Source organism: Chiloscyllium punctatum, chromosome 3, assembly GCF_047496795.1.
Source record: "Chiloscyllium punctatum isolate Juve2018m chromosome 3, sChiPun1.3, whole genome shotgun sequence".
NCBI classification, from domain to species: Eukaryota; Metazoa; Chordata; class Chondrichthyes; order Orectolobiformes; family Hemiscylliidae; genus Chiloscyllium; species Chiloscyllium punctatum.
Window position 1 is genome coordinate 107,447,247 of NC_092741.1, and position 14,019 is coordinate 107,461,265.

At 41.9% G+C, this 14,019-nt stretch overlaps 1 protein-coding gene across 1 annotated transcript in view; it reads left to right on the forward strand.

Annotated features, from left to right (window-relative positions):
* The window catches only part of lmbrd1 (LMBR1 domain containing 1), a 297,592-nt gene that overhangs the window by 120,850 nt on the left and 162,723 nt on the right, over positions 1–14,019 (forward strand). Inside the window, exon 6 of the mRNA XM_072558080.1 lies at positions 11,718–11,806. Coding sequence (XP_072414181.1) covers positions 11,718–11,806 — 89 coding nt within the window. The remainder of the gene's footprint in view (positions 1–11,717; positions 11,807–14,019) is intronic.

The window sequence follows — 14,019 nt, forward strand, 5'->3', positions numbered from 1 at the left end:
CATTGTATGAATTTTATAATTAGCTATATCATGATTAGATTAGATTAGATTCACTACTAGATCCACTAACATTGGTTAGCACTGCTGCATCACAGCACCAGGGGCCTGGTTTCGATTCCAGCCTCGGGCGACTGTCTGTGTGGAGTTTGCATATTCTCCCTGTGTCCTCCGGGTGCTGCTGTTTCCTCCCACAGTCTAAAGATGTGCAGGTTAGGTGAATTGGCCATGATCAGTTGCCAATAGTGTTCAGAGATGTGTGGGTTAGGTGCATTAGTCAGGGGTAAATATAGAGTAATACGGTAGGGAAATGGGTCTGGGTGGGTTACTCTTCAGAGGGTTCAGGTGGACTTGTTGGGCCGAAGGGCCTGTTTCCGCACTGTCGGGGTTCTATTCTATCATAATTATCACTGCATTCAAATGCATTCCTATTGCGAAAAAGGCCCTTTCCTCCTGTCCATTTGGTTCTGTTGGCCACTGACATTATAACTCTGTCCTCTTGTTAATGACCATTGTTCTGCTTGCATATAATTTGGGAAAGGATGGAGTATGTTGCAATTTCTCCTCTCTCATGATTATGTTAAATTATGTATTATGATGAATGTAGTGATTCATAGAGGTGTTTAGTTTATTTTGGGGTGGAGGTCACATTATTCTCAAGTTATCAACCCTGTTTTCAGAAGATCATTCATTGATCCCCCTGTTCTTGCCATCTCCAACTTGCTTTCATCTCCAAAACTCTTGAACTGTGATGTCATCTTCTGAGCACCCGGAACAGTGTGAATCAGGTTTGCAACCAAGCTTCTGACCAATCAGAATATAAGTTGTAGGTGCCATTCTATCTGACAGTGACAAAGTTAAGCTATCTGCCATTGTTGTTCTTAGCCTGTTTGCAGGTCTGATACAGTTGTCTATGCCATTGTCCTTTCTAATGTTGCTAGACTTGTTGGAACTTCACTGTGCTGGATCCATGCTTATTTGTATGTTTTGAGTTCAGAATTCGAGATGGATTAATATCCTTATAAAGGGCCTTGGTGAGATCATACTTGAAATTTTGTGTCCAGTTTTGGTCCCCCTACCTAAGGGAAGATCTACTTGACATAAAATGCAGTGGAGGTTCACTAGCCTCAGAGTGACGATAGCCACACTTTTGTATGAAGAGAGGTTGGTTTGATGGAGCCTGTATTCACTTGAGTTTAGAAGGATTGGAGGTATCTGATTTTAACCCATAATATTCTAACAGGACTAGACATATTAAAGATGCACGGATGATGTTTTCGCTGTTTGGGGAGTCTAGAAGCAGAGGTCACAGTCTCGGGATATGGGGTAGACCATCTAGGACAGAGATGAGGAAGAATGTCATTTCTCAAAGGTTACTGATACTGTGGTATATTATTTACCACAGAAGGCCGTGGAGGCCCAGTCACTGAATTTATTCAAGAAAGAGTTTTTTTTAAAATGAATATTAAAGACAAGAGGCATGGGGAGAAAGTAGGAATGTGAAGTTGTGGTAGAGCATCAACCAAAATCATATTGAAGGATGGAGCAGGCTAGAAGGGCCGAATGACCTACTCCTCCTAATTATGTTTCTCTCTCTAACTGGTCGTAGCCTGAGAATTGCCTGCACTGGCATTCTTTCCTGATACTACATGACTAACAGGGTATTGTTTGTTGTCAATTATTGTTCCACTTTTATCAAAATATTGACTCCAACTATTATCTTTTTGTGTATCTTTTGTACTGTAGGCAGAAGGAAGAGCAGTTTTTTAAAAAATTATTATCTAGCGAATAAAATAGTCCTATTTCAGGAACGACAGCCTTGGAGATATTTTGTCATGCCATTTGTTATTTTTAAGGTGAAACGATGTCACGGTCCAGTGGTAATTTGCACTGTATCTCTGGATAATACTAAGCAGGTGTAGAGCATAAGGGTAGTGCCTTCACTGTGCCAGTTCCTATCCAGGACTGTGATTGTAAAAGGATTCGTGCTGTGAATGCACAGATGTCCTCTCTAATGAAAAGTCCAAGGGTACATTTCAGTTGTATAAATCTTGCCTTTTATATTATTAGATGCTATACTTTTTAAGTCTGTATAAAATGTGATTGAGAAGTTCACATTTATTTTCCTTTTGCAGTACAGGTTATGTTTTCACTAACTGATTTTTCTTCACCTTCTCCCCCACATTACTGCCAAACAATGTGCCAAAATGTCGTCATAAATTTGTCCACTTTTTTCTCAGCAAAATGTTCATTTTGAGTTACTGACCTTGACTGGAAGTAGTGATGATTAACTTTTGACACTGAAACCATCAAAATACATCACAAATGTTCTGAAGGGGGAGGATGAACAGCCAGCACTCATGGTACATGTCAACAATGTGGGGGGCAAAAAGCAGTCAGGTCCTTCAGCAGTAGTTTAGAGAGTTGGATAGTAGATTAGAGAGGGAACTATTAAATCTGTACTCTCCAGATTATTTGCAGTGCCACACAAGGTGTCGGAATAAGAAGATAGACCAGATGAGCGCATGGCTAAAGGTATGGTGTAGAATCATAAAATAGCTACATGACATTGACCCTCTGAAGAGCCAGGGCATTTCACCAGGTAGAAAAGACACAGGGAGCAGGATGAGGCACCTGGCGATCCAGAAAGCTAAATTGTATCAGTATTAATGTAAGGAGCTTGATCGGCAAAGCTGATGAACTTAGAACATTGATCAGCACGTGGGAACATGACATTGCTGAGGCATAGTTGAAGGAAGGGCAGGACTAGCAGCTCAACGTTGCAGGGCAAAGTTTCAAATGGAATGGGGGAAGTAAAAGAAGTGGAGGCATTTCATTGTTGAAAAAGAAAGCCATCACTACATTAATAAGAAAGGATGTCTTTGAAGGATCTTTAAATGAGGCCATCTGAGGAGAGCTGAGAACTATAAAAAAAAATTAATTTTTTGGGATTATGCTGCAAGCTTCTCAACAGTCAGAGAGAGATAGAGGCGCAGGTCTATAAGTAAATCACAGAAAGGTACAAAAGAAACAGGGTTATAATTGTCAGGGATTTTAAGTTTCCTAACATTAACTGGGATCACCTTACTGTGAAAGCATCAGATAGGATGGAATTTGTAAAGTGCATCCAGGAGAGCTTTTTGTGCCAGTAAGTAGGTAGTCCTACTAGAGATGGGGAGTGGTGGACCTAAACCTAGAAATGAAGTTGGTCAATTGGTTGAAGTTTCAATGCATGAGCATTTTGGGGATAGTGACCATTACTCTGTAAATTTTCAAGTCATTTATAGGAAGGGATAAGGACAGTGCAAAAAATTACTGTCTAAAGTGGGGGGAGTTTGATTTCAGTCTCATTAGATAAGATCTGGCAAACATAGACTGGGGGCAGCTACTGGCAGGTAAGCCTACATTTAGAAAGTGAGTTTTTTAAAAGTAGCACTGTGAGAACTCAGAACTAGTGTGTTCCTCTAAGAGTGAAGGACAAGGGCAGCAGGTCTGGGAACACTGTATTTCAAGAGTTCGGTAAAGGAAAAGAAGGAAACATTTGTCAGGTATAGTGCATTAAAAAATTTGAGGCCCTTCGAAAATAGAGTGTAGGAGGTTGCTTAAAAAGAAAACTAGGAGGGCAAAGATGCGCTAAGAAATATCTTTACGAAAAGTCCCCAACGCTTTTTATAAGCATATTAAGAGTAGGAGGATTACTTGGAAAAGGATGGGACTTATTAGAGACTAATAACACATGTAGTAGTATGCATGTAGCCAGTGGATGTGGGTGAGGTCTTAAATTAATACTCCTCATCTATATTTACAGAGGAGAAAGACATTGTAGCCAGGGATTTCAGTTGGGATTGTAAGGTCGAGAACATCTTAAAATAGTAGATGTTTAATGGGCACACAGGTGCATAAATTTCCAGGGCCTGATGAGATGTATGCTTAAAAATGTGTTGCTGGAAAAGCGCAGCAGGTCAGGCAGCATCAAAGGAGCAGGAGAATCGACATTTCTGGCATAAGCCCTTCTTCAGATGAGATGTATCGCAGGCTACTACGGGAGGTAGAGGCGAGTTTGTTGGGGCCCTCACTTGCCACAGGTCAAATGTGAGATGACTGGAGGATAGTTAATGTGGTTCCTTTATTCAAGAAGGGCAGCAGGGATAGGCTAGGTAAATGGAGACCAGTTTATTTAATGTTACAGTAGAGAAATTATTGGAAACAGTTTCTGAAGGGCAGCATTAACCAATACCTGGAAAGACAGGAATTGATCAGGGATCATCAGCACGGATTTGTTAAAGGGTGATCCTGTCTGACTAATTTGAGTTGCTTGAAAAAGTGACTAAATATATTGTAATTCCAAATAAATCTGTTGGACTATAACCTGGTGTTGTGTGATTTTTAACTTTGTCCACCTTAGTCCAACACCGATATCTCCACATCATATATTGATGAAGGTAGTCTAGCTGATATGGTTTACATGGACTTCAGTAAGGCCTTTTACAAGATCCCATGTGGAAGGTTGATCCAAAAGAAAGGAGTGCATGGGATCCAAGGCAATTTGGCAAACTGGATCCAAAATCAGCTTCCAAGTAGAAAGCAAAGTGTGATGGAGAGGTTTGTTTTGTGATTGGAGGCTTATGACTGGCAGTGTACCATGAGGTTCACCATAAGGGGTCTTGGTCTTTGTATTTCCTTTTATGATTTGGATTTGAATAGTGAGGGTGTAATTAGCAAGTTTGCAGATATCATTAAAATGGATGGTGTTCTTGATACAGAAATCAGTGGTTTCAGATTGCAGTCTGATATTGACCAGCTGGAAAATAGGGAAGAACAATGACAGATGGAATTGAATCTCAGTAAATGCCAAGTGATGTATTTTGGGAGGTGTAATAAGGGAAGGACATAAACAATGAATAGGTCCCTAGGGAGTACTGATAAGCAAAGAGACCTCAGAGTACTAGTCCATAGATTCATGAAGGTGTCAGCACAGGTAGATAGGGTGGTGAAGGAGCATGCAGGATACTGCCTTCATTAACTGGGGCATAGGTTAGAGACAAAGAAAAAACTGCAGATGCTGGAATCCAAAATAGGCAGATAGGAGGCTGGAAGAACACAGCAAGCCAGGCAGCATCAGGAGGTTGATTAGATTCCTTACAGTGTGGAAACAGGCCCTTCGGCCCAACAAGTCCACACTGACCCTCCGAAGAACAACCCACCCAGACCCATTTCCCTACATTTATCCCTTCACCTAACACTACGGGCAATTTAGCATGGCCAGTTCACCTAACCTGCACATCTTTGGACTGTGGGACGAAACCGGAACACCCGGAGGAAACCCACGCAGACACGGGGAGAATGTGCAAACTCCATACAGACAGTAGACCGAGACTGGAATTGAACCTAGGTCTCTGGTGCTGTGAGGCTGCAGTGCTAACCACTGAGTCACCATGCCACTAGAAGCAGTGTGGAGAAGTCGGCATTTCGGGTGTAACCCTTCTTCAAGACTTGGGGTGGGTTCCCCCACTCCCAACGCAATAAAGCCAAAGTCCCCCTTGTCCTCACCTACCACCCCACCGATCTTTGCATCATCCTTAAACAGTTCCGCCAACTCCAATTAGATTCCACCACCAAGAACATCTTCCCCTCCCCACTCCTCTCTGCTTTCCACACTGACTGTTCCCTTCGACAGACCTTGGTTTGCGCCACTCTCCCCTCCGACCCGCGCCCCCCCCCACCCATTGAGCTCTCCAATTTCAAATAAGCTCCCTCCCATCCCCCGACTCCCTGCCTAACCCCTCCTCATTCCTTCCACTGCTCCCTGCCACCAACCGGATTCATTCCTTCCATTGACCAACCAGGTCGTACCCTCTACCTGTCTTCACCTATCCCCACTTCACCATCCTACCCCCACCACCCCCTTTACCTGCAGCTCCCCCCACACCAACCGCCAGTCTTGAAGAAGGGTTACACCTCAAATTCAACTTCTCCACCTTCTGGTGCTGCCTGGCTTGCATGGCATATTGGAGCAAGGAATGGAAGTTACAACGTTATAAAGCATTAGTTAATTATGAGTTAGAATCATGGAATTCTGACAGTGTGGAAGCAGGCCATTTGGCCGAGTGCACACTCTCCCTTCGAAGAGCATCCCACCCGCCAACCCTATCCACGTAACCGCACATTTTCCTGGCTAGTCCACCTAACCTACACATCCCTGGACACCATGCCTAATCTAACTAACTTGCACATCTTTGAACCATGGGAGAAAACTGGACCACCTGGAAGAAACCCATGTAGACATGGGAACAATGTGCAAACTCCACACAGACAGTCTCTCGAGGGTGGAATTGAACCAGGGTCGTTGGTGTAGAGAGGCAGCATTGTAACCACTGAGCCATGTTGATGGAATGCAGGTTGCCAAATGGTCACCACACTTTTGGAAGGATATAATTGCACTGGAGAAACTGAGTAGGTTGGTTTTAGTTTCTTTGGAGCAGAGAAATCTGAGAGGTAGTGCAGTCTGATTGAGGTCTACAAAATTATGAAAGGTATAGATAGAGCAGATTATGATAGTCCCTTCCTCATGGTAAATCTGTCTAAAACCAGAGGACATAAGTTTAAGGTGAGCAGCAAGTGATGTAGAGGTGATCTGAGAAAGAACTGGTTTTACCTAGAGGGTGGTAGAAATACAGAATGTGCTGCCTGAGAGCAGATGGAGGCAGATACTCTGGCAACATTTAAAAAACACCTGGATGATTATTGAAATGCTAGGGCGTAGTGGGCTATGAACCAAGTGCAGATAAGTGGGATTCATCTGATTTGGGGTTTGTTGGCATAAACATGGTGGGTTGAAGGGCCTGTTTCTCAGCTGTATGATTCTATGACAATATTTTTGTTTTTGTGTTCTGAGCATCACTGACAAGGCGTTCATTGTCCATTCGTAATTGCTGTTGAGAAAGTGATAGTGAGCCAACTTCCTGGACTGCTGCAAATCCATAAGGAGTAGATACTCCCACAGTGCTTTTATGGTGGGGTATTTGTACACTGTTTGACTTGAATTCTTAGACTGTACGTGTTTTTTGGCATCCTGATGTCGTACTGCCTAAATGCAAATTCTTTAAAATAAATAATTAAAATGCTCCTAACATTTCTGTAGGTCTGGTAGATTCCTTAAAGATAGATTAACATTGCAAAAAGCCCCAAGCAGTGCAAGTAGCATACAATTGTCAAGTTATTCAGTTACAAGAATAATAGGTTGTACAAAACAAGTGTTTAAATTTGCCATTGAAGACTTCTATTACATGTGATCACAAGATAAATGCAGACTATGATCATTGTTTGCATTAAATTGTCTGCATACTATATGTGAACATGCTAAAATAAATATATTGCTTTTTGTCTTGAGGCATGTGATGATTTGGTCTTGTAATTTAGCCATTGGGTAAGAGGGTCTATCTTGCATTGTGTTAGTTCTAAAATCACATTACTAGGTAGTGTTCTTTAACTGTAATATTTTTGAATTTGGGATGATTTTTCACTAACTTAAAATTCTTCTTGATTGGATACTACCTTACTGGATATATGTATTTTGGCATGTATTAGATTCTTGGAATTCTCAACAAGTGAATATGAATTTTATTTTAAAATATCAGGGAAGAGTGCCACCAGTGAGCTGACTAAATATTAGGTGAATTACATTGTTGGGGTTAAGGTTTTAAACCGGCAACAAGTAAATGCAGCATTTGCTGATTAACTCAAGAACATAAAGAAAACCTGCATTACATGTCAGGCTGGGTTAAGGTTTAGATTGCTGGTGATTTTCTCAGGCATTGATGGTGAGTGTCTCAGTGATGATGGTACTGTTGAAGGGTTGAAGAAGTCACCTGAATTTTTCCTTGCTAGAGATGGCATTAAATTTTTGTAGATTTGAGTAACAACAGGAGCAACACCAGGTGTACCTTAAAAATGAGGTCTCACCCTGGTGAAGCCACAAAACAGGATTACTTACATGCCAAGCAACATTAGCAGCAGGGTTTAGCAATTCTCAGCCAAAGAATCATATCTAAACTTTACAATATTGTCTTATCCGGTTATAAATAATGGTGGACTTTGAAATAACAGTCATTGAAGGAAGAGGCTTCACAAAATCCCTTTGTCAATGATGGGGGAGCCCAGCAATTCAAAGCAAAAGATAAGGTTGCCGCATTTGCAACATTCTTCAGCCAGATCTATCTTTCCTGCCTTTGGAGGTCCTCAGCAATACAGATGGCAGTCTTCAGTCAGTTCATTTCATTCCATAATAATATCAAGAAATGGCTGGAAGTACTGAATACTACAAAAGCTATAGGCCCTGACAACATTTCAGCAATAGCTCTGGAGACATGAACTCTAGAACTTGCTGCATCGTAACCAAGCTGTTCCAGTGCAGCTACAACACTGGCATTTACCCAACAAAGTGGGAAATTGCCCAGGTAAGAGGTATAAAATCATGAGGGACATGGATAGGATAAATAGGCAAAGTCTCTTCCTTGGGGTGGGGAGTCCAGCACTAGAGGGCATAGGTTTAGGGTGAGAGGTGAAAGATATAAAAGAGACCTAAGGGTCAATTTTTTCACGCAGAGGGTGGTACGTGTATGGAATGAGCTTCCAGAGGAAGTGGTGGAGGCTAGTACAATTGCAACATTTAAAAGACATCTGGATGGATATATTAATATGAAATGTTTGAAGAGATATGGGCAGGATGCTGGCAGGTGGGACTAGATTGGATTGGGATATCTGGTTGGTATGGATGAGTTGGACAGAAGGGTCTGTTTCCGTGCTGTACTGACTCCGTGCTCTGACTCTAAGTCTTGTTTAGAAAAAAAAACAAATCTGACCCAGCAAATTAATGCCTCATCAATCTGATCTCCGTAATCAATAATGTTCAGGAGATGTCATCAGCATGCTATCAGATAGTATCTGCGAATCAAAAACCTGCTCAGTGACTCTCCATTTGGGTCACTGGTTCCTGACCTCATTAAAGCCTTATTCAAACATGGACAAAACAGCTGAATTCCAGAGGTGAGGTGAGTGTAATGGCTGTGGACATCATGGACACATTTGACTGAATTTAGCATCAAAAAACCCTGGCAAATTTACAGTCAATATAAATAGGATGAATAACTTTCTGCTTGCTGGAGTCATACTGAGCACAAAGGAAGGTGGTCGTATTTATTGGAGATCAATCATCTCAATACCAGGATGTTTCTGTAAGAAGTCCTTAGGGTAAGTGGCCTATACGCAGCTATCTTTACCTGCTTCATCAGTAATCTTTCCTCCATAAAGTCAAAAATAGGGATGTTTGCTGATGATTGCAGAATGTAGAGTATAATTCACAACTCCTCTGGTACTGAAGCAGTCTGTTAAAATGCATCAAGGGCTGACAAGTGGCAAATAACATTTGTGCACATAAGGATCAGGCAATGACCATTTCCAATAAAAGGGAATCATTCACTGGCATCACCATTGCTGAATTCCCCCACCAATTTTAAGACATACACCATCCTGACATGGAAATACTTTGCTCTTCCTTCACTGTCGCTGGGTCAGAATCCTGGAATTCCATTTCTAACAGCACTGTGAATTTACCTAAACCAAATGAACAACAGAGATTTAGAAGGTAGCTTGTCATCGCTTTGTCGAGCACAACTAATGATGGGCAAAATTCTGGCCCAGTCGGTGACACCCACATCCCAGAAATGAACTTTAAACAAATGGCTGCGTGATTTCTGAACAGCTGTGAGTGGAGTTGAAGATTGTAGGATTGTGTGTGAATGGTCTTGATTTTCAGCAGATCATTGATTTCCTGTCTCATGAAGTCTCATGGGCAAGGAATTGTCATGTTGATTATCTCTTACCACCTTCTCTATACTCATGAGTTAGTACTAAGTGAATGCCACTTAGGAGAAGAGTAGAATTAACTCTGGATAGCGACTTCAGTATTCATCATGAAAAATTGTTCGGTCATATCACTGCTGGAAGAGTTGTTAATAATACATCTGCTAATGGAGCTTATGGCAGTTGGTGATAGAATCAACAAGGAAGGGAGAGTTTTACTTTAATGTTGTCACCAATCTACCAGTCATAGATATATCTGCCCATAACAGAACTGGTAATTATGTCTTTGCACTGAGGGTGCAGTAATTGTTCGCTCTGACACTACTACCATGCTAAATACAGTAGATTCAGAATAGATCTTGTTTTGAAAGTGTTAGCATCGGTGAAACACTGAGCTGTCAACCACTTTATCATTGCTGTCAAGCCAGGGGATCAATCCTAGTTCAATGAAAACATTCCATGCACCAGGCATATGTAAAAAGAGGGTTAACATGGTAAAACTACAGCACAGCTGCGTCATTGCTAAACAGCAAAATCAGCAGGGATAAAAAGAATGAGATGGTCTCATGAGACCATCTATCAGTTCTAAACTCTGCAGTTCTACTGCATCCAGTTAAGATTGGTTATGTACAGTTCAAGAACTCCATCTAAATCCTATCTTCCTTGCTGCGGGAAGCCCAACACAACAGCGCAAAAGAACGTTTGAAGCATTTTCAACCACCTTGAGCCAGAAGTGCAGAATTGATGATTCATCTTGGCCTGCAACTGAGGTCCCCAAAGTTATAGATATCAGTCTTCAGCAATTTTATTCATTCTATGATATCAAGAAATGGCTCAGGTACAGAAAAGCTGTGGACTCTGACAACACCCTGAGAATGGTATTAAATACTTGTGTACCAGAATAAGTTTTCAGTGGAGAATATAATACTGATATCTACCTGGCAATGTGAAAAATTTCCCAGAAATGTACAGACTGTCCATAAAAAACAGGAAAAAAAACATCCATTGCAGCCATCTACTGCCCCCATTAGTTTACTCTCAATCATCAAACTGATTGAAGTTGTTGTCAACAGTGCTATAAAATGGAACTTACACAGCAATAACCTGCTCACTGATGCTTAGTATGGGTTCTACTGGGACTGCTCAGCTACGTCCTCATTAAAGCCTTAGTCGAATCATCATCATGGCAGCGGAATTCCAGAGCTGAGATTTGAGTGACTGTCTTGTAGCCGCGTGCTGCAGAAACGAATGCTACATGCTTCAATTCAAACTCCTGTAATGTAATGCAATAGATTTCACTGAAATTAAATGTAGAAAGGCTAGTCAATGTATTCCTCTTTGTCCTCAGTACTTGGAAAATTTATTGGATGACATCCGGATACATTCAAACAGCTTTTCTCATGACTTGTAATTGCAAGTTACTGCACAGTGATTATCAGGCCATTAAAATATTATACAGATAAAAATAATTATTTCTTCTAAGACAAAAACCCTTTCAATTTTTAGAAATAAAATTTTTGACATGCTAAATAAATTTAAATATCAAAGATCTTTCTGTGTAATTAGTTCCTGTAATTTCTTTGTTCTAGTAAATTATCATAATTTTCAGAAAATGCCATTTAAGATGCAAGTCATTGAATTCATGAAATTAAAAAAAAATCAAAAATGACTTTCAGTTTCATAATCCACATCATTGAGCTAGTTTTATTGTAGAATTGCAATTTTGCATTGAGTACTAAGGCTACAAGAAATTCAATGCAATAGCTGCCATTGAAATAAATATATATCAGAATAGCTTGTAATAGAATATGTATAAGGTAGATATATTGTGAAATCTTAAAAATATTTTCATGTTGCAGTGCATTCGTTCCTTTGAATGTTCCAGTGAACCAGAACTCCACAGAATGGGAAAAAGTGAAACTTTTATTTGAGGAACTGGGAAGCAGCCGTAAGTATAACAATGATTTTATATTGCTACATAAAAGGAATTATTTGCAAGAAATCAGAGGAGATGGGGAGGTTATCATTGGTATATTGTTAGAATTTCATTAACCATAAGCATAACCATAGCCATTAACATACGAGGAACGGCTGAGGATCCTGGGATTATATTCATTGGAGTTTAGAAGGTTAAGGGGAGACCTAATAGAACCTTACAAGATAATACATGGCTTGGAAAGGGTGGACGCTAAGAAATTTTTTCCGTTAGGCGAAGAGACTAGGACCCGTAGGCACAGCCTTAGAATTAGAGGGGGTAAATTCAGAACAGAAATACGAAGACATTTCTTCAGCCAGAGAGTGGTAGGCCTGTGAAGTTCATTGTCGCAGAGTGCAGTGGAGGCCGGGACGCTAAATGTCTTCAAGGCTGAGATTGATAAATTCTTGATGACACAAGGAATTAAGGGCTACGGGGAGAATGCGGGTAAGTGGAGTTGAAATGCCCATCAGGAGAAAGTGAGGACTGCAGATGCTGGAGATCAGAGCTGAAAATGTGTTGCTGGAAAAGCGCAGCAGGTCAGGCAGCATCCAAGGAACAGGAGAATCGACGTTTCGGGCATAAGCCCTTCTTCAGGAATGAGGAAAGTGTGTCCAGCAGGCTAAGATAAAAGGTAGGGAGAAGGGACTTGGGGGAGGGGCATTGGAAATGCGATAGGTGGAAGGAGGTTAAGGTGAGGGTGATAGGCCGGAGTTGGGTGGAGGCGGAGAGGTCAGGAAGAAGATTGCAGGTTAGGAAGGCGTTGCTGAGTTCGAGGGATTTGACTGAGACAAGGTGGGGGGAGGGGAAATGAGGAAACTGGAGAAATCTGAGTTCATCCCTTGTGGTTGGAGGGTTCCTAGGTGGAAGATGAGGCACTTTTCCTCCAACCGTCATGTTGCTATGGTCTGGCGATGGAGGAGTCTAAGGACCTGCATGTCCTTGGTGGAGTGGGAGGGGGAGTTGAAGTGTTGAGCTACGGGGTGGTTGGGTGGTTTGGTCTGGGTGTCCCAGAGGTGTCTCTGAAACATTCCGCAAGTAGGCGGCCTGTCTCCCCAATATAGAGGAGGCCACTTCGGGGTGCAGCGGATGCAATAGATGATGTGTGTGGAGGTGCAGGTGAATTTGTGGTGGATATGGAAGTATCCCTTGGGGCCTTGGAGGGAAGTGAGGGTGTGGGCGCAAGTTTTGCATTTCTTGCGGTTGCAGGGGAAGGTGCCGGGAGGGGAGGTTGGGTTGGGTTGGTGGGGGGTGTGGACCTGACGAGGGAGTCACGGAGGGATTGGTCTTTTCGGAATGCTGATAGGGGAGGGAAGGGTAATATATCCCTGGTGGTGGGGTCCGTTTGGAGGTGGCGGAAATGACGACGGATGATACGCTGTACATGGAGGTTGGTGGGGTGGTAGGTGAGGACCAGTGGGGTTCTGTCAACCCAGATGGCCTCCTTCTTCAAGGACCGCAACTTCCCCCCAGTCGTGGTCGACGATGCCCTCCACCGCATCTCTTCCACTTCCGCCTTTGAGCCCCGCCCCTCCAACCGCCACAAGGACAGCAACACATTTTCAGCTTTGAAATGCCAATCAGCCATGATTAAATGGCGGAGTGGACTCGATGGGCCGAATGGCCTTACTTCCACTCCTATGTTTTATGGTCTTAAGTCTTAAATACATCCAGATTGTATTATTATATAGTAGTTGAAAAACTATAGTAGATTGCAGTTGATTATGAACACTCTTATTGGTGCAGAAATAACAGGGTCACAGTATTACATCAATCACTAATTTGCCTTAAAAGTACCTAACCCAAAGGATCTGTAACCAGTTTGAGATTTAGCATACTCCTATGTTGCTCTCATTGATGAACTGAAGATCTGATGTCTGGTGTGGAATATATATACCTTTTGTAGCTTCTCACAGTGAAACTGACGCAAAATGGAATGGAAAGGATTTATCCTTTGAAGCCATCACTGAATTTCACCCTTCGTGTGCATGCAGGTTGAAAGTTGATTTGCCAGTATTTTCCTATGAGTCAATTTAACTGATACGAAGATTATTTTTCTTCCTTTGCCAATGATTGCCATGATCACTTTTGGAATAAAGTTATCAGTTAGCCAATGCTACTAATCAGTAACTGGTGTTATCCTGCAGAGCAGTTTGTCTCATTGTACCCAATTTACTTCAGTGGAT